Source organism: Aspergillus puulaauensis, chromosome 3 (assembly GCF_016861865.1).
Source record: "Aspergillus puulaauensis MK2 DNA, chromosome 3, nearly complete sequence".
Classification (NCBI taxonomy): Eukaryota; Fungi; Ascomycota; class Eurotiomycetes; order Eurotiales; family Aspergillaceae; genus Aspergillus; species Aspergillus puulaauensis.
In genome coordinates, this window is record NC_054859.1 from 1893198 (window position 1) to 1912860 (window position 19663).

Here is a 19663-nt window from a genome sequence, read left to right on the forward strand (position 1 = left end):
CTTGTCTCTTTTTATCTTCTCTTTCCTGATACCCACCATGTTGCGAAGATTTTCCACGACTTTCAAAAAGTCCCCCAAGGGCGACAAAGCCGAAAAGGCCGACCGCGAGTCGAAGCCCAACGGCACTTCCAATACCAATGGCGCCGCCCCCGCGGCCAACAACAGCAGCAAGCGCCAGTCTAAGGTGCCCGCTCCGCGCAGGCCGTCCTCGGATAGCGGCAACAGCGCTGAAAGTGAAGACACTGCCGCTGTTTTCGAGAAGTTTGCGCAGGTGCTCCATGCTTCCTCTCGCCCTATCCCCCACCAGGGTGGCGAGGCTGCGTACCTTGAAAAGGAGCACCCTTCGGGCTTTTTCAGTGATTTGAAATCTCTCGGGTTGAAAGACTTCTCTTCGTTGAAGGATGTGATCAAGACTAAGATCAATGGAGAGCTGACGGATGACAAGACGATGATCATGGAGCGTGTTATCCAGATTGTCAGCAGTCTGCCCTCGAACTCGAAGATGCGTGCCGACCTTACGAACGTGTTCCTCGATGAGCTCTGGGGATCCTTGCCTCACCCACCACTCTCGTACATGGGTGACGAGTACGCCTACCGATCTGCTGACGGTTCCAACAACAACCCCACTCTTCCATGGCTGGGAGCCGCCAACACGGCATACTCGCGCTCCATTGAGCCCTTAACCGTCCAGCCGGGAGGCCTTCCTGACGCTGGCTTGGTTTTCGACACTCTATTCGCTCGTGAGAAGTTTACGCCTCACCCGAACAAGGTTTCAAGTCTTTTCTTCGACTGGGCGTCTTTGATCATCCACGATATCTTCCAAACTGACTACAGAGACCACACCAAGAACAAGACCTCCGCCTATCTTGATCTTTCAATTCTGTATGGTGACGTTAAGGAAGAGCAGGACCTCGTCCGTACACACAAGGACGGAAAGTTGAAGCCAGACTCCTTTTCTGAGCCACGTCTCCAGGCGTTCCCCGCAGCCTGCTGTGTTCTTCTGGTCATGCTGAACAGATTCCATAACCATGTTGTCGAAGAGCTTGCTGAGATCAACGAAAATGGCCGCTTCACCAAGCCTAACCCCAACCTTCCCGAGGAACAGGCTAAGAAGGCCTGGGCTAAGTACGATGAAGATCTCTTCCAGACTGGACGACTTGTCACCTGTGGTCTTTTCATCAACATCACCCTGTATGATTACCTGCGCACAATTATCAACTTGAACCGAGTGAACAGCACCTGGTGCTTGGACCCTCGCGCTCAGGTGGAAGGTGGTACTACTCCTGCTGGTCTCGGTAACCAATGCTCTGTTGAGTTCAACTTGGCCTACCGCTGGCACTCTGCCATCAGTGCCAATGACGAGAAGTGGACCGAGCAGGTCTACGAGGAGCTCATCGGAAAGCCTGGCCATGAAGTTAGCAGTCAGGAGCTTCTCATGGGACTTGGCAAGTACGGTGCCAGTCTTCCCAAGGATCCCTCCCAGCGTACCTTCGCGCATCTCAAACGTCAGGAAGATGGTACCTTCAAGGATGATGAGCTTGTCCATATCCTGACCTCCGCTATTGAGGATGTTGCCGGTTCGTTTGGTGCAGGAAACGTGCCCAAGGTCCTCAAGGCCGTTGAAGTCCTCGGTATCGAGCAGGGCCGTAAGTGGAACGTCGGTTCTCTTAACGAGTTCCGCAAGTTCTTCGGTCTTAAGAACTACGAGACCTTCGAAGAGATCAACTCCAACCCCAAGGTTGCTGAGTCTCTCCGCAGCTTGTACGGTCATCCCGACTACGTCGAGCTTTACCCCGGTATTGTTTCTGAGGAGGCCAAGGAGCCCATGATACCTGGTGTCGGTATCGCTCCTTGCTACACCATCTCCCGTGCTGTTCTTTCCGATGCTGTGGCGCTCGTGCGTGGCGACCGACACTACACTGTAAGTTTACGACTTTCCCGTGGAAAAACGGGTTACTAATCTGGACAGGTTGACTACAACCCTAGGAACTTGACCAACTGGGGTTACAACGAGGTCCGCTACGATCTCAACGTTAACCAGGGCTGTGTTTTCTACAAGCTCGCCCAGCGCGCGTTCCCCAACTGGTTCAAGGCTGACTCCATCTACGCCCATTACCCCATGACCATTCCCAGCGAGAACAAGGTTATCATGAAGAACCTTGGTCGCGAGTCTCACTACTCATGGGACAAGCCCGAGTTCCAGGTTCCTCACGTGAACCTGACCTCCTACTCCAATCTCAAGCTTGTCCTCGACCAGCAGAAGGACTTCCGCGTGGTTTGGGGTGACTGCACTCCCATCCACTCTGGTAAGGGTGGTGAGGACTTCTGGAGTAAGACTCTGAGTGAAGACAAGTGGAAGCAGAGCATCAAGGAGTTCTACGAGAAGACCACTCTGGAACTGCTCGCAGAGAAATCTACCAACCTCGCAGGAAGGAAGCAAGTCGACATTGTCAAGGAGTAAGTTCCCCAGCATAGCATTAAATCAGTAATGGGCTCTAACTTTGATCAGCGTTGGCAACATCGTTCCGGCTCGCTTTGCGTCAAAGCTTCTTTCTCTTCCCCTGAAGAGCAAGGAGAACCCCAAGGGTACTTTCACCGACTACGAGCTCTTTATGTCCCTCGCCGTTATTTACACTGCCATCTTCTTTGACGTCGATATCACAAAGTCCTACCCTCTCCGTCAAGCTGCCAACGCCGTTTCCCACCAGCTTGGCCACCATGTTGAGAGCCATGTCAAGTCTGTCAGCTCTCCTGGCTTCCTTTCTAAGTTCATCAACAACTTCCACGATGACCACAATGCTCTTCAGGAGCTTGGTGACCAGCTCATCAAGCGCTTGGCAGAGAGCGGACTGGGTGCCTCTGACATCACCTGGGGCCAGATCCTACCCACCGCAGTTGAGCTTGTTCACAGCCAAGCCCAGATATTTACTCGTGTTATTGACTACTACATCAACGATGGCAAGCAACACTTGGCTGAAATCAACAACCTTGCCAAGCAGGACTCCGCTGAATCCGACAGCAAGCTGACCCGCTACGTTCTCGAGGCCATCCGCCTGAACGGCGGGTCTGGAGCCTTGCGCAAGGCTGAAGCCGACCTCTACGTTAAGGAGGGTGACCGTGATGTGAACATCAAGCCCGGTGACGATATTTTCATTGGCTCGGTGAGTGTTCCCTTTATAACATATTTGCCAAAACTCCGCATGCAGCTAACACCTTTTAGATCCAGGCAAACCGTGATGCAACGGCCTTCCCTGACCCCGAGGACGTGCGCCTCGACCGACCTGATGAGTCCTACCTCAACTACGGCATTGGTTCTCAGGTCGGCCTCGGCAAGGATGCCACTCTTACCGCGGTGACTGCCATGATCCGCGCCGTGTTCCGCCTGGACAATGTCCGTCCCGCCCCTGGTCCTCAGGGTGTCCTCAAGAAGGTTGTCCGTCCTGCCGGATACACCGTCTACATGCGCGAGGACCACGGTGCATTCTCTCCTTTCCCTACGAGTAAGTTCCTTCTCCAGTCACACGATAGACCTTCACTAACCTCATCCCAGCTTTCCGCGTCCACTTCGACGGACAAGTCCCCACCTCCAAGAAGCAGGTTACCTCTTCGTAATACCCCAACTAGCTGAAGACTAGTTGATGACATCCTAATGTGTGACATTTGGCTTGAGATATCTATTTGCTATTTTATATTATATAGTCCGTAATATATGCACTGTACTGTTTAGGTTTAGTTTGCCCCTGTACCAAACTTGAAAAATATCATTTGCGACTTCACCGCCTTCGAGCTCCATCTTCACTTTCACCGAAGCCAGCCTGTACTCCGTAGTTTACCTACTCCGAAATACCTCCACTACGTACTTGTCCGTCCCCTTTCCACCATACAACAACCCAGCCTGAAGCATCCGTCTCAGTAGCCCACCATCCAAAATGCCGCCCAAAACAGCCAAAGGCGAATACATCGAGACAGTACGCACAACTTCCTTTCTTAACCGATTTCCCCCAACCCCGCGCAATCAACAAAAACACTAACAAACAAAAAAGGATACAGGAAACAAAATCTCCCGCCGATCCCAAATCCATGGAACACAGCATATCATGCTCGGTGGAAAATCCATCATCATGGCCGACGCCGTCGTCCGGGGCGACCTCTTCCGCACATCCTCATCCTCCTCATCCTCAAACCCGGACCCCAAATCCAGCGGCGGCGGCAGCAGCAGCAGCAGCGGAACGTCAAACACGATCGCCGTCAACGTCGGCCGCTACAGCTTCATCTCGCGCTCGGCGATCCTACGCCCTCCCTCCCGTCTCCACCGCGGCGTGCACAGCTATTTCACGCTCCATATTGGACACCATGTGTTTGTCGGTGAGCGGAGCGTGATTGAGGCGGCGCGGTTGGAGGACCATGTGACGGTTGGGAAGGATGTGGTTGTGGGGTCGATGGCGATTCTGAAGGAGCGGTGTCAGGTGCTGGATGGGGCGGTTGTGCCGGCTGGTATGGTGGTGCCAAGTCATTGTGTTGTTGGCGGGCAGCCGGCGAGGATTGTTAGTGAGGTGCCTATTGCGTATGGGGTTGAAGGGGTGGAGGGAGGGTTGAGTAGGGAGAGGTATAGGAGTGTGAGGTGACGTGATATATATTCTTGTTGATCAGGGACCTGGATGGTTTGGAGTTTGGGTTTGTTTAGATTCTGTATTATACCCCTTATGTACGTGTGTTTTTTTTATTGGATTGCAGACACAAATTGTCAATTACTTGGTAAGACTGCTAGAATAGTACTCGACATATTTACAAAACGATTCTAAGCCATCTTGTACTTTAAGAGCTCTCGCTTAAGTCTGTTCTCGCCCTCCTGGTATGGAATACCGGCATCTTCACGGGCCATGTCGTTTAGCCAGCGCTCGTTCGGCTTGATGACCTCACCCTTCGAGAGCTTCGAGGCCACATACAGCCAGTTCAACGAATTACCGACCGTGCTCACTTCATCACACACGTGGGCCAGGGCAAACTTGTGCATCTTGTTCCACAAGTTATCATCCGTGCAAAGGTCAAAAAGATGGTTAGCCACGGCGTCAGTATCTCCAACATCAACGAGGAAGCCATTTCCCTTGTCGATTACCTGCAGCGGGATACCGCCAGCCTTCGTGGCGATAACAGGTCTACCCTTGTGAATGGCTTCGGAGACCTTGACTTCGAAGCCTTCCCGTGTGGACAGCTGGAGGGCAACTTTGGCCTTGGACATCACTGCGTTGAGCACCTGATCGGAGGGGCCGAGTCGAACGATACAGATCTGCTCGGCGAGTTGGGGGATGGCACTTTCGATGTGGGTTACAACCGAGTCGTAGATGATGGAGCCGTCTGGGTCATCGACGGACCCGTGGCCGCAGATAAGAAGTTTGGGTGGCACTCTGTCCGGAGCAGACTTCTTCATGCGCTCGAAGAACTTCTCGTAGGACTCTACGACGTCTGGAATTCCCTTGGACGGGTCGAAGCGTGCGATCTGGACAATGTACTCGTCTGCCATCGTTAGGGCTAACCTTTCCTTTATCATATTATACTAGAACTTACCGGCGGGATAGTCAATAACGGGCATTCCCGAGTTTCTAACCATCGAATTGAACACACGTCCGTAGTGTGCGATGTCCTCCTCCCTCATGGGCTTGTTCAGTCCATCCAGCCAATCTGTCGATGCAGGCATGTAGGCTACCGTCTCTGGCGGAACGGTGTGGGGTACGAATGTCTTCACGGGGTGACTGACGAATAGATCCGCCTGTTGGATGGTTTCCCACATCCGACCCCAGCATTCCTCTTGTGGGCTCCCTTTCTGGGCAACCAGGTCACTGCGGATTTGGATATGACTCCGGAAGATCACCGGTCTGCTTGGGGCTTTCTGCTTCGCCAATGGAATCAGTGAAGGCATTTGCGGGTCGTCAATAATAACGATATCTGCGCCTCCCTCCTTGGGATGGACGAGAGGGCCGCCGGGGCGCAGCCAGTACCTATCGGTGTTCTCTTGAATCCAATTGGTGACCTGCTCCCAACTTTCCTTACTCAGACGCTCCTCGGGTGCAGAGACGCCCTGGAGTATATTATGGTTCGTCTTGGTGATACGGAAAACGCCCGGTCGTGGCTTAGGCACATACCTGGGCTGGTCAAAAACAAGAACGACAAGAGCACAGCAGGGAGCTTACCATTTCATATCTGTCCCTAGAGCGTGAGAAAATCTCACCATAGCGTGCCTCATGAGTGCAACACCTCCGCCTTGTGGGGTAGCGCTGAAGAACGCGATTTTGATCTTCCTCTTCTTGAGATCGTTGGCATAATGCTCAATGGCTTTCCAGGTGTTGGACGTCACAGAATCTTTATAGTTCTTTTTATTGGTCAATTGCACATGGAAGCCGGTATCGACCTGAACAAGACCAGAAAGGCCGACTTGCAGCAGGGGAATACCCTCTGGGCCAAACAGTCTATACTTGGTCAGTATGTGACAGCAACAAATCGGCACAGCACACGAACCGCACGCATTTACGAGCCATAGACTCCGCCTGCTCATCCAACGTCCTCAATTCCCAGTCCATAGACTTCTGGAATTCATATCGTAGCTCTTCACCGCCGAGCGAAAGCTTACTATCGTCTGTGAGGACGAGTGGGATAATATCAAGATCCAACCAGAGACGCGAACAAACAGTGGGACATTTGTCGGCCAATTGCTGCGGAAGAGCCAGACCAATGATCTTCTCTAGATGTGTATTGCACCATTTGTGCAAGTGTCCCATCATGTGGTCACCAATCTGCTTATCCAAATCGCCATCGCCCTGCAGCGGTAGCTCCTCCTGCGCAAAGTCGACTAGGTAGGTTGCATCACGGATCGCGACGGCGAAAATCACCTTGTCCTTCTCGAAGACTGCCGACAAGCCGCTGTATATAGTCTACAAATGTTAGGACTTCTCCCTAAAGCACAGAGGTCAAGCTCAACTGCATACCCCAGCTGTTGCGTTACCCCACGAATTAGGGTGGCATTCTGTGGATAGGCGGCGTTTTTGCTGCAGCGAGGCACGGCGACCCGGTGCAATACTGCCATCGGCCATATTTTTGGGGTCTAATGAATCGTAGAGAGCTGTCTATACACCATACAAAAGGCTAGGTAGGATAATTCCTAGGAGACGTGGATTGAGGTACATGGGCGGAACCACGGAAGTATATATGAGGGTGACCTCACCAGTGAATGCCATGACGTAGAGTTGAAGCAATCGCTGGTGCTTACTGATTCCGAATTCGACCAAAACAAACGTAAGGACTCCTAGGAGGATGAACTTGGATTATGCATTTGGACTGATGAACTGTTCAATTGATAACTGATGTGGTCTCGACACTATGGAACTGCCATCTCTCAAGCGATGGACTGGGATGATATTTAGACGCCCAGTATAACAGACAGCGGTCACTGCGGAGTGTCTGGACTGCCTCGACTGCCTAGACTGTCTGAACATGTCTTATCGACAACCAATGAATGAAACTGATGATTCGATGAAGCATCTCGAGATGCAGGGGTGGAAGATGAAGGTGAAGCTGAAACACGGACGTCTTGGCGGACCGGGGGGCGATGAGTCAGCATCTCCAGCCCCTTTTACGGAGTTGGCGAGATTAAAGACAGCGACACTCGACACCGAGTCGAAAGAGACCGCCTCGTGTGGATCTAGCTGGAACCTCGAATTTATTCGGTGTCGTTCACCCCAATTGACACTTCTGTCGCTTAATTTGCTTTCTCCCCCTCCAAAGCAAGCTCTGTTCGCCGACCGCTCACGACCACCTAACACCCTGAAGCCAAGGTGAGTTTATCCCAACCGCTGCCAATTTCCCATGTGTCCCTCCGACTCCCCTGCCATCTGCGCATCAACTGACAAGGGCCACGTTCGCTGATTCCGAGTAAACAGAACCCTTGCTTCATCTTAATCTCTCAGCTCTCCCTTACTTGCGATTGCTGCCCTCTCCGTTGCCTCAATTCAGCTCAATCGCAATCTACAACACCCGCTCTCGCAACCTCCTAAGCGCCAGCCGACAGTTTCCCCCGCAGTCGCGTGATAACCGTCAAGATGGGTGGCTCAGTGTCTAAGATTATGGGAAAGATCTTTGGAACGAAGGAAATGCGGATTCTCATGCTGGGTCTCGACGCTGCTGGAAAAACGAGTATGTTTACTTCGAGTCCCGAGCCGGAAATATTTACTGACCTCACTAGCAATTCTTTACAAACTCAAACTCACCAACCAGGACGTCACCACGATCCCCACAGTCGGCTTCAATGTTGAGAGCGTCACCTATAAGAATGTGAAGTTTAACGTGTGGGATGTGGGTGGTCAGGACAAGATCCGTCCTCTATGGAGACACTACTACTCCGGTACGATTCAGCGGCGGGCTGTGATGTGAAACTCCTAGCTAACATATTCCGATACCAGGCACCCAAGGCTTAATCTTCGTTGTGGATTCTAGTGATAAGGCCCGAATGGAAGAGGCCCGCTCAGAACTGCACAAGATCATCAACGATCGCGAAATGAAGGACGCGCTCCTACTCGTGTTCGCAAACAAACAGGATGTTCCAGGCCGTACGTTCCATCGTCCATATACGAAGAAACCGTTGCTAACATATCGCAGACATGAGTCCCGACGAGGTCATCAGTGCGCTGAAGCTCCACAATCTAAAGGACAAGGTGTGGTATGTTGCGCCGAGTGTTGCTACCGATGGTACTGGTATCTTTGAAGGATTAGTGAGTTACCCCAAGTGTCAAGTATTCCATTCACGTCTAACACCACCCAGGCATGGCTGTCAAACAACGTCAAGATCCAACAACCCGCTAAATGAACCACGATCACTTCCGCATAATTCGAGGGTACCCCACCACAACCCTCATGTACAACAACAAAAAGAACAACAACAACGCGCTCAATCCCTTATTTTCCTATCGATCCAACTATACCATTCCATCGAACCCGTTTGTTGAATGTCCGTTTTGATGACAGAAGACGCAGCCTTTGGATTCTTTTCATTTCCCTGTCTATTGTTTGAATTTACTTACTTATGCCTGTGCCATTGCCTTCTTATTTCCTATGATATCCCACTGTTTCTTTGGGTTTCGTCCAATACCCCTTTTAATCCATCATTTCCGATTTCGTTTCCATTTGATTGTTGGCTCGTTTTCATGTCTTGTAGAGAAAGCATCTAATAGATGGAAATTGACTACATATACATATATATACATAAATACATTTACATCTTATTTATTACTGTGATCTACCATGTTTAGAGTAAAGGGCTCGCAAGGACATAACCGGTAGTTTAGACTATATACAACTATTCTTAGGCTTTCATACAACTCATACCCATCATACTCATGTCCAGAGTTTCAGTAAATAACAGAATGGGGGAAAACAGTTTACAGCTGTCCAGGCCAGATATCATCCGCAATATCCCTAACAAGCTGCAACTTCTTGACCATCCCATCGCGATCAATGAGGTTACCCTCACGGTGACTAGCAAAGCCACACTGCGGGCTCACACCAACCTGGTCAAGAGCCTGCTCCAGAGTGACCCCATTACCCTCAGCAATGAACTTGGCGGCATCATAAACACGCTTCTTCATCTCCTCCTTATCCTCGAGCTCGGGGAACTTGGAGGTCACAACACCGAGGATGACGTTCTTGTTCCGGGGCAGCTCCTTGAGCGGCTCGAAACCGCCGGCACGGGGGGTGTCGTATTCGAGGTAGTAGGTGTCGACGTTGAGTTCCTTGAAGAGCTTAGTGGCGATGCGGTCGTAGCCGCCTTCAGAGAAGTGGCGCGAGCCAACGAAGTTTCCGCGGCAAAGGTGGACGCCGACGTGGAAGTCGGGAGCCCGCTTCGCGAGGCAGTCGTTGTACAGCTTGATGTATTTTTCGAAGGTCTCGTCGGCGCTGTACTTGTTGGCAGTGTCTTCCTTCCAGCCCTGGAGCATTTTGTCGGAGCAGAAGTCTATTTTCAGGCATGTCAGTGGATGGGAACTGTTTGGCTTGGTTTAACAGGGACGTACAAGCAAGGTTAGGGTCATCGAATTGCACGTTACGGCAGCCAGCGTCATGCAGGATCTGGAGTTCGTCCTGGTAGGCCTTGGCAATGTCGGCGAAGTACTCATCGACATTGGCGTAGACGTCCTTGGGGAAGGCGAAGCCCTCGCGGTACCGCAGGTGGTACCAGTTAGGGGCAGCAAGGGTGATCTTCAGGTTCTTCACCTCCTCGGGAGCAACGAGGCTAGCAAGGTACTTGAACTGGTCAACGTATGTGCTGCCGACGTGCTTGATCTTGCCTGTGCAGAAGACGCTCTCGCCGGGCTTGTGGCCGGCCTCGAGGAAGGCAGCGACATCGGGGGCATAGGGGCGGAAGACATCTGGGTTGGGATCCTGGAGTTCCTCGAACCCGTCGAGGCCGGGGAAGAAGGAGCCCCAGAACACTGTCCGCAAGGTTCTCAGTTAGTCAAGGTATATTAATCGTGGGGGACCCCGGAGGGTGGGGTTTTGTGTTCTTGTTTCGCCTTTGTTCTTTGGGGTTCAACTTACTGTGTCTGCAGTACTCTCCGTCTGAGAGGGCAGGGTAGCGCAGCTTCTTCTGGAGCTCGACGACATCCTTGATATCTTTCTTCTCGATGGCCTCGAGGTCAGCCTGGGAGGCCTTGCCACTCTCGAAGGCAGTCTTGGTGTCGAGAAGCTCGTGAGTACGAAGGAGGGAGCCGAGATGCTCGACGCGGAATGGGGGGTTGCGGTGGAGAGACATGGTGAAGTTTCTGCGCTTGATTGTCAATGCTTAAATTTCAAAGACTGACGGGGGAGCAGGAGGACGAGCAATGGGCTTACCAAGTACAAATACGCGGGCTAGGAGGGAGAGGAGGGAAGGATCGGGGGAGAGGCCAGAGAGGAGAGTGAGGGGCAAGAATTGCTCGGCCCATGGAGCAGCCAACACTGCCGAGTTCAACAAGCGAGTCGAGGGAAGGAATGGATTCCCGTTCAAGCCTTGCGCGCCTCATGGAACCAAAATCAGCCCGCCCCACCACCGGCTCTCTCCACATTCAGTATTAACGTGCGCTTTGTTCGTTTTGACAGGCGCCAGGATCGGGTCTTGAGCGGCCTGAGCTGAGCGGTTGCCTTGTCGACAGGATGCCATGATGTCATTGGTGTCGCAAAGCGCTGCAGGCACTGCGATCAGAAGATAGATGAGATGAGGTTGAAGTTGAAGCTCGCAGGAAAGGAAATATGCAATGTGGGGCACGCGCTAACAATGCGTGGAGATCCGTGCTGGCAGTCCGCCCCGAACTTTGACCGGAGAGCACGAGGCAAGACCTCAAATCACAGCCGAGACAGGATATATTAACAGTCGGATTTTGTCTGGGCATGGAGTCGCCATCTAGCAAGAAAGGGAGACCCTCAAGAGAGCATTCCCAGCGCAAAAGACACTGTAGGCGACGATGCCAAGCTCTTTTCCCCGCCTGGGGTTTTCCCGGCGGTTCTCCAGCTGCTGGAGTACGTATACAGCGAGCTTCGCCGTAAGAGCGTAGTGTCTGGAGTTCCCTTTTCCGAGGAACCATGTGCGCTCCTCGTGGAAAGCATGCCTTTAAACACAAATTCCCCCACCCAGCCTGTTTTTCCGTTTGCAGCCAGAACGCGTGATCGTCAGGCGACAGAAGGTTCCCTGAGGAACTTCTCCGATAGGCCGAGCCCCAGCGGGAGCCGGAAAAAGCACGAGGAGATGACACCTTTGTCAAAGTATGTCAAGTATAGCAATCCAATCGAAGTCATAGCCACGAGACCAACGGTCGTTAGTCATTGTGCCACCCAAAGTCAAAAACCACTACGTCAAAAAAACACCCCCTTCAATGGGAGAGAATAAATCACCTACCTCAAGGCGTAGACTGGCCTCACCTGCCCATCTAGCAAAAAAGAAGAAAACCTCATAGCCAAAATGAAAGCCATCCTCATATCACAATTCGGCCCTCCCTCCGTCCTTACCATAACAGACATCCCCACCCCAACCCCCTCCCCAGGGGAAGTCCTAATCAAAGTCGCCGCGTTCGGGATAAACCACGCCGAAATGCACATGCGCAAAGGTGAATGGGCCGAATGGACCCCCATCAGCGGCATCGAATGCGTCGGCACCGTCGTCTCCTGCTTTTCCGGCGACTTTGAGCCCGGCACTCGCGTCGCCAGTTTAATGGGCGGACTGGGCCGGACAATCAACGGCTCGTATGCGGAGTATACAGTGGCCAAGGCGTCGAATGTTGTACCGCTTGGCGAGGCCGCGGAAAAGTTGAGCTGGGCGCAGCTTGCTGCGATTCCGGAGTCGTATGCGACGGCTTGGACGTGCTTGTTTAGGAATCTGGCGGTGGAAAAGGGACAGAGGTTGTTGGTTCGTGGAGGGACGTCGGCGTTTGGGAGGGCTGCTGTGAATCTGGCTGTTCAGGCTGGGGTGCGTGTTACTGCGACGACAAGAAATGAGGCCCGTAGAGCGGATCTGAAGGCTCTGGGTGTGGAGGGTGTGGAGATTGAACGGCCTCAGCTTTCGGACCATCTCGAGAGGCAGTTCGATGCTGTTCTCGATCTTATTGGGAACAGTACGATTGTTGATTCGTTGAAGCTGGTGCATCGAGGTGGGAGGGTGTGTCTAGCTGGGTTTCTGGGTGGATTAGCACCCGTTCCTGACTTCAATCCGCTTCTGCAAATGGCCAGTGGAGTACATTTCAGCTTCTTTGGGAGTTTTGTCTTTGGGACACCGGAGTTCCCTCTGTTCGATGTTCCGCTGAAGGAGATTGTTAATATGGTGGCAGAGAAGAAGTTCAAGGCGGAGCCGTCGAGAGTTTTCAAGTTTGAGGAAATTCAGGAGGCACATCGAGTGATGGAGGAGAATCAGGCAAATGGGAAGATGGTGGTGGTTGTTAACTGACTAACCTACAGGGCAGTCTTTTATGTTAATTGGTGTCATATATCTATAAAAGTGAGTTATTGCCTACAATTCATCCATACTTTGCAGACATCTCCAACCTTCATGCTATCCAACTATCTATGCAAAACACCAAGCGCATTATCATTAATCAACGCAATTCCCTCCTCCCGAAACGTATCCTGCTCCGCATGGCTAGTCACATTAGCATCAAAAACAAAGTCCTGCGGGTCCTCCACGTCATATTTCGGCCAGTTAGGAATCTTGCTATCCCGTCCTTTATAGTAATTAGGGTCTAGGTCATATATAAAGCTTGCCCAGGAAGAACTCATCAAACCGGCAAGGTCAATATAGCTCTGGCCCTTGCCCTCGAACGGTAGGATGTCTGGTCTGTAGCCTACACCCTCGAGGCTGTTGAACACGAAGCCGACTTCTTTGAAGTGGCCAACCCCGACCTCGGGAGGAACACCGGCGGGTATGGCATTGAATCTGTAGGCATATGCGGGGAGTCCGTGGGAGGCCCATGTCCGGGCCGTCTCTCGTCTCGACGCGATGAAGTAGTAGTCGCCCCAGAATGATGCGCTTCGACGGAACTGCGCACCGTAGGATGGTGCTGGGCGCTGGTCGCCTAGGCTGGCAACGACGTTGACGGATAGATCGTCTGGGTATGCCTCGAGGATGGCATCTTGGAATGAAGGAGGTAGAAATCTGGATAATGTAGCTTTAAAGTCCTCGGTATTGTTGATTCCTGTCGGGCCCAGGGAGGCGCCTTCGTCGCTGTTTGCACCAGTAATGATAGGCACTTTGACGAATTGCCCTTCCTTAAGTTGCTGGCTGCCATAGTTTTGGACAAAGTCACCGTCTATTGTAGGTGCAAAAGTCCCAGTTCCGCTATAATTGCCTACCGTAGCATTCAGTTTCAAGAAAGGGACCTCGCGCAGGCATTGGACCCTGTCCCAAGCGCCGTAACATCCAACTTCTGACACAACAGATTCGAAGTAGGTTTGGGAGCTCTGTGTTCCATTTTGCTCTCCATAATAAATTGGATTTCCTGACTGCAATATCGCTGCACGGAAGAGCTTGTCATCACGACCGCCGTAGGCAGTAAGCTATGCTCATTAGCCCGAGCACGACATTCATCTCCAACATGATTACTTACTTGGAAGCCAACGGAGGCAGCGCCGGCAGATTCGCCAAATATCGTTACCTTTCTAGGGTCTCCTCCAAAGGCGGCAATGTTCTCCTGAACCCAGTGCAGAGCAATGCGCTGATCTCTCAGACCCAGGTTTGTGATGCCTTCTCCCACGACTTCATTAGAATGGAGGAATCCCCACGCACTAAGTCGATAGTTGATTGAGACACCAATAATAGGCTTTCCTATTTTGACCGACTGCTCCACAATAAATGAAAGATTGTAACGCTGGTCACCGGCACCACCATTGACAAAACCTCCACCGTGGATCCAGAAACCTACTGGAAGCTGCTTCTGCTCGAAACCAGCGGGGCGAACAACATTCAGATAGAGACAGTCCTCGGATTGGTTGTAGAATGTTTGGTCGAGCTGTGCATGAAATCAGCATTAATTGAATGTTTTTCTTCCCTTTTGCTGAACTCACCCCATATCCAACGCAAAGGAGGGAGTAATCTTTTGCACCCCTACTACCCTCCCAAGTTGTGTTCAAGGACTGCGGTAACTGGAATCTGAGGTTATCCACAGGCGGCTGCACGAATGGAACTCCTAGAAAGAAATCTTGGTGGTACCCAGGTGAGTACACCCCTTCGTATGTTCCGTTCTTGACATGAGCTTTTGGTAACCCGGAATCCCCTCGCCTGGATGGAGTAGCTGAAGCCCCTATCGACAGAGCAAGAAGGGCGATAATAAATGTCCGCATGTTATCGACTATAGGTCGCGCATAAAGGGTCACGAACTGGGGTTGTGGAATGATTCATGGGCAGTCCAGCGTATTTATACTGACTAACTCCTGTAGGATGTGAGGCCATCGTTCTAGCTCGACTATCCCGAGGTTATTCCGGGTCAGACGGGACGTTAATCACACTAGTAATCGATAGCCATACCAATAGAGGTATCCCAGCGTGAAAGAGGAGCCCCGCATCCCCAGGAACGGTCAACAGGGTCGACCGGGGGTGAGCCGATTGAAGGACTGTCCATATCGGATTTCGGTCAAATCCCCGACGGCAAACCCTTGAAATACAAGCAAAGTCGCCCGCTTCTCACATATGTTTTGCTCTTGCCATTGTCGATATTTTGACTGTCCCCCGCGTTTCATTCCGAAATCCGATGGCTCATACCGTTAGCGTGCCGCCAGTCCAGTATCGTTCACTCTTTCGTCTCCAAAATTGCATCATTTGACTTTAGTAGAGCACCCCGGACATTTGGCTCAAAAGGAGCTAGTGATCCGTGGAATCTCCACCTATGTCAAGCTTTGAGGCCGAAAGGGTTCTATCGCTCTCGTAAGCGGGTATCCCAAGTAAGTCCCTATAACGAGGGAGAGACCGGTAGGCCCAGCGGAAGGAAGCATGGCGGTTGACTGTGTGCCGAGAGTGAAATGGTCAGCAAGAGCATTGCAGTTCAACAGATCAGCAGATACCAGGACAAACCAGCAAGATGTATAGTTCATCGAAAATGCTCCATTCTATGCAGCAAATACACTAAGCCACTTTGATGGATGAGATACTGCGGGATGATAAGAGTTTGCTCTCGAAAAATGACGCAGAAAATTGCTTTACTTCTTCACTTCCACACGTGATTGGGCATACAAAGACTATCTAGAGAAGCCTGTGTGTTATGGCATGATCTCGTTAAATTCAAAGTATAGCTTCTATTGCAACCAGTCTTGTATGCCAGCTCTGGACTAATCAATCAATTACCAAGCTGTATGTCCCCCGTCCACAACAACCGTGCTCCCAGTCATGAAGCTACTCGCATCGCTCATCAGAAGCAGCGTAACACCTCTGAACTCCTCTGGCCTCGCCAGCCGCCTCATCATATTCTCGGATTCCCAGATGCCCCTTGTCTCCGGATCGTCCGCCATGATCTTCTTCACCATCGGCGTTTCAATGTGACCAGGACACAGACAGTTAACACGGATACCACCGGAGCCATTTTGGTAAACCTCTGACCACTCCATCGCCAGGCTCCGAGTGAGCTGGATTACCGCCGCCTTGGACGAATTGTAAATTGCCGAGCGCATTCCCTTGTTTGCAATGAGGCCGCTCATACTAGCCACAAGCAGGATCGAACCGCGGCATTTGTGGTCCATCATTGTCCTTGCCGCTGCTACAGAGCTCCTGAAGACCCCGGAATAGTTGATGTGGATCAAGTCGTCCACAGACCTTGGGGTTTGTTCTAGTGCGGGCTCGACGTGGTTCACTCCAGCCGCCGCAATCATACCATCGAGTCGGCCCTTACTCCTCGCGATGTCCTTCATCGCAGCTTCGGTGTCTGTATCATCGGTAACGTCCATGCGTTTGTAGTGAAGAGACCCTCCGAAATCGGGGTTCGCACGCACTTCAGCGGCCTTGAATTCGTCGTCCGGCTCTGGGAGTCTGTCGAGAACATGAACTGCTGCAATTAGCACAGGTACCATATCATGATTGTGAGTACTCTTACCTTCTCCACCAGCTTCTACCAGAGCCTCTGCCAGCGACAGTCCCAGTCCTCGTGCTCCGCCTGTCACTGCGAAAACCTTTCCCGCCAGCGAGAACTCGCGGAACCGGTCATTTCCATCCTTCTCAGGAAGCTTTTCTTTCAGGTGCGCATGGCCAGCCATAGTCCTGGCCACATTCATATTCAATGTGGCAGAGACGAGAGGCCGAACAAGCCTAGGGCGCAGCAAAGGCGCTACAAAACGTCGCGACAGCATCTTTATCAATCTCAGACTTGACACCAACAATAGGACCTATGTATAAAGATTTCGATTCCATTCGGTTTTAAAATGAACATATGCTGAGTTTTACACAGTCGCAAACTCACCAGGGGCGATTGGGCTTTAAGAAGCGGTGCCATCCTTCTTGCGTCATCCAAGGACACGGGCAAGGCAGCTCCAACTTCCAAGACAACAACAGCAAATGAGCTACAAATGGGCGGCACAGTACAGCTGATACCTAAGAATGATGACAGAAGGAATGTCAGGGGTTGTCGGTGGGATCACGGATATCTCGTAGTGTTCATGTTCATATCTTCTCTATGGACCCACTGTCGTTCACTACCCCAGCTCCCAGGCACTGTACTCCGTACGGATAGCCCTGAAAACCGTCCATCCGCCCCCCACTCAAGTATATGACCCAATAAGGACATCATGAATTGATTTCCGTATGTGACACTTTTCCCTTCTCCCGCAAACTTCTCAATTGCACGTCTCCATTTTGTGGACTTCCAGGAGATCGGTCCATAATTCTAAACCCTCGCGATCGCATTCAATCGGGCCTCCAGGCACACCCACCAGTCCCAGTATACCAGTCCCATGGTAGCGCCTCCTCTTCCGTTCTAAGGAAATTGTTTTGATGTCAGAGTGATCTCTGAACTGGCCCATCACGGCACGGATTCTGTGCATTCGTCAACTCGCCCTTACCGCTCGATGATGTCAGAATTCGTTCAGAGCTTCAGCTGATGCTCTTAGAGTCAAAATCACACTAGCCCATAGGAGGTCTAGTCGCGGCGATCTTATCTAAAACAGTCTATAGATTCATGCCCTTCTCTGCATCACAAAGGTATAAATGCCTGCCATTACCATTTGTCGGTGTCGGTATTGTTGGTAGCAGGGAATAGTAAAAACATAGCAAAAGCATAAAAAAAAGAAAACAAAAAGCAAACAGCAAACATATGACTTCTGTTACATGTCCGCAGATCGGTTTTTAACAACCACATCAAGATGCCTTGGTTTATTAAACCAGCGATTCATGGTTTTCAGTTCCTCCGCAGGATCAACCATTTCAAACCTGTAAAGTCGAAGTACCTCTGGGACTAGCTTATGTATCTCACAAAGGGATATCTATTTCAAATCAGTGACACAAGTCAACCAACTAACAGGAGCGGACGAACTTGCTTACATTTTTTCCAATACAAGTCCTTGAGCCACCACCGAACTGTCCGAGAACAACCAAATTCAGTTTATTATGTGCGGTGACAGGCCCGGGGAGGGGGGAACTCACCTGGAACATGTATCGATCCATACGGCTCGCATTCGCTCTGAACCATCGTTCTGGATTGAATTCCTCGGCGTCATCGCCAAATACCTCCTTATTGAAATGGATCACCGCAGCATTCACGCCCACGCGCACACCCCCGTCAAACCATTGACCGGCAATGTAGCGGCCACCGCGTGGAACAATTCTGGGGAGTGTTAAACCAACACTAGGAATCATTCGCATCGCTTCCTTGCAACAAGCCGTAAGATACGGCAGCTTCATAGCTTCTGAATATCTGATCCGCGGGTGGCTAAGCTTGCCAGCAGCCGAAGCTTCATCAACCTCTTTCTCCAACTTTCTGTATGCAGCGGGGTGTTTCATTAGGTGATAGAATACGGACGACAGCGCTATTGCGGTGGTGTCACTTCCTGCGAACCTATGTAGTGTCAGGTAATTATCGCCCAAGGTACCATGGGTGCGCAAAGCAGGGTCACATTCTTATAGTGAGCATTGAAATCAGACACCTTCCTCACGGACTGCGGCTAAACCTTTTGAAATCCAGAATTGATCCCATAAATAACCTTCAATGCTTCTGGGTCCGAGATGGCCACCTCATTTGGTGCTATGCGTACAATTGGTCCTTTTCTGCCGTTAGAAGATAAAAAGATAGAAGAATCATATAGCTAGCGCGGACGCAGCCATACCATGAAGTTTGTGCAGCTTTTGCTGAGTTTTGTCAGCGTCGCCACGCAATATTTCCAGTGCAATCCATAATCGGGAAATTGATGCCAGCAAGGGGCCTGGAAATTTGGCCAAAGGGTGGAACTTGACGGTTTATGCTAGCCAGCAAGCGTAAGATACGCCCGCAATAAGGATGCATGACGTATAATCAAGGGAATAACGAAGTTCAAGAAGAGAAGTTAACAACATCTTGATCAGCAGCAATGGTGGTATACCGGGTCAGAAACTGTCAAAACGCCGATGATATGTGATTTCTCTATTCCCAGTTCTTCATTGCAGTTTATATACAAAGGCATCCACTACTACGTACATACTCGACGACGATCCTACAAGCCGGGGTAAACCCCACCCCCACAGATAGCGCCGGAGATCATATTCATGAGATCGAGATGGCCATCGGCACACTGCCGCAGGGATGAAGCGGAGCCTAAGCTCCTTTCTAGTTTCTGTCCTGGACAGTGCGGGGAAGCTGTGGGGTACGGTACACCATGCCGGCATTGTCACGGCTACCTTTCACTTTCGCTTTCTTCCCACTACTTGATCCCCTCATGTTCGCTTTCCGTTACTGAAGCTGCTTGCCAGTGCTTTCAATAGTTCTCGACTAGTTTCCCACTCCTTGGATCATTTTCAGGGGTTGGTCCTGCCTTCGTGCTTCACTCTCCATGGCGTCCTCGGCTAGTCCGCCAGTGAGCACAAGTTTTCCTTGTTCCGTATGCTCAGTGTCCTTTGCTCGTCGGGAACATCTCCGGCGTCATTTTCTTATTCGTACGTATCGCTCTCTGGCTACGCATACGGATCCCCTCGTCGCTGAAGCTCTGTAGATCG

General features: G+C 51.3%; 10 protein-coding genes across 10 annotated transcripts; 5 read left to right on the plus strand and 5 right to left on the minus strand.

Moving 5' to 3' along the window:
- Positions 1-37: 37 nt before the first annotated feature.
- Positions 38-3612, plus strand: APUU_30756S (peroxidase/cytochrome P450 family protein; the record flags this gene model as incomplete). The annotated part of the gene is made up of 5 exons (XM_041701884.1): positions 38-1921; positions 1970-2457; positions 2510-3161; positions 3221-3500; positions 3551-3612. The coding sequence occupies 5 exons, from the start codon at positions 38-40 to the stop codon at positions 3610-3612; spliced, it is 3366 nt and encodes a 1121-aa protein (XP_041554725.1).
- A 317-nt stretch (positions 3613-3929) lies between these two features.
- Positions 3930-4625, plus strand: APUU_30757S (dynactin subunit 5; the record flags this gene model as incomplete). The annotated part of the gene is made up of 2 exons (XM_041701886.1): positions 3930-3968; positions 4044-4625. 2 exons carry the CDS (start codon positions 3930-3932, stop codon positions 4623-4625), a joined length of 621 nt encoding a protein of 206 aa, XP_041554726.1.
- A 173-nt stretch (positions 4626-4798) lies between these two features.
- On the minus strand, positions 4799-7085 carry ccg9 (putative trehalose synthase (Ccg-9); the record flags this gene model as incomplete). The annotated part of the gene is made up of 5 exons (XM_041701887.1): positions 4799-5514; positions 5566-6140; positions 6189-6464; positions 6514-6926; positions 6981-7085. The coding sequence occupies 5 exons, from the start codon at positions 7083-7085 to the stop codon at positions 4799-4801; spliced, it is 2085 nt and encodes a 694-aa protein (XP_041554727.1).
- Positions 7086-7503: 418 nt separating this feature from the next.
- On the plus strand, positions 7504-7950 carry APUU_30759S (uncharacterized protein; the record flags this gene model as incomplete). Its single annotated transcript, XM_041701888.1, has 2 exons — positions 7504-7826; positions 7932-7950. The coding sequence occupies 2 exons, from the start codon at positions 7504-7506 to the stop codon at positions 7948-7950; spliced, it is 342 nt and encodes a 113-aa protein (XP_041554728.1).
- A 140-nt stretch (positions 7951-8090) lies between these two features.
- On the plus strand, positions 8091-8854 carry ARF6 (ADP-ribosylation factor family protein; the record flags this gene model as incomplete). Its single annotated transcript, XM_041701889.1, has 5 exons — positions 8091-8184; positions 8234-8392; positions 8451-8597; positions 8647-8759; positions 8810-8854. 5 exons carry the CDS (start codon positions 8091-8093, stop codon positions 8852-8854), a joined length of 558 nt encoding a protein of 185 aa, XP_041554729.1.
- A 571-nt stretch (positions 8855-9425) lies between these two features.
- Positions 9426-10792, minus strand: APUU_30761A (cobalamin-independent methionine synthase II family protein; the record flags this gene model as incomplete). The annotated part of the gene is made up of 3 exons (XM_041701890.1): positions 9426-9997; positions 10056-10472; positions 10579-10792. The coding sequence occupies 3 exons, from the start codon at positions 10790-10792 to the stop codon at positions 9426-9428; spliced, it is 1203 nt and encodes a 400-aa protein (XP_041554730.1).
- Positions 10793-11974: 1182 nt separating this feature from the next.
- On the plus strand, positions 11975-12952 carry APUU_30762S (uncharacterized protein; the record flags this gene model as incomplete). The annotated part of the gene is made up of 1 exon (XM_041701891.1): positions 11975-12952. One exon carries the CDS (start codon positions 11975-11977, stop codon positions 12950-12952), a length of 978 nt encoding a protein of 325 aa, XP_041554731.1.
- A 113-nt stretch (positions 12953-13065) lies between these two features.
- APUU_30763A (uncharacterized protein) lies at positions 13066-14841 on the minus strand (the record flags this gene model as incomplete). Its single annotated transcript, XM_041701892.1, has 3 exons — positions 13066-14058; positions 14109-14510; positions 14566-14841. 3 exons carry the CDS (start codon positions 14839-14841, stop codon positions 13066-13068), a joined length of 1671 nt encoding a protein of 556 aa, XP_041554732.1.
- Positions 14842-15834: 993 nt separating this feature from the next.
- Positions 15835-16758, minus strand: APUU_30764A (uncharacterized protein; the record flags this gene model as incomplete). The annotated part of the gene is made up of 2 exons (XM_041701893.1): positions 15835-16532; positions 16581-16758. The coding sequence occupies 2 exons, from the start codon at positions 16756-16758 to the stop codon at positions 15835-15837; spliced, it is 876 nt and encodes a 291-aa protein (XP_041554733.1).
- Positions 16759-17802: 1044 nt separating this feature from the next.
- APUU_30765A (uncharacterized protein) lies at positions 17803-18379 on the minus strand (the record flags this gene model as incomplete). Its single annotated transcript, XM_041701894.1, has 3 exons — positions 17803-17961; positions 18020-18055; positions 18122-18379. The coding sequence occupies 3 exons, from the start codon at positions 18377-18379 to the stop codon at positions 17803-17805; spliced, it is 453 nt and encodes a 150-aa protein (XP_041554734.1).
- Positions 18380-19663: the final 1284 nt, after the last annotated feature.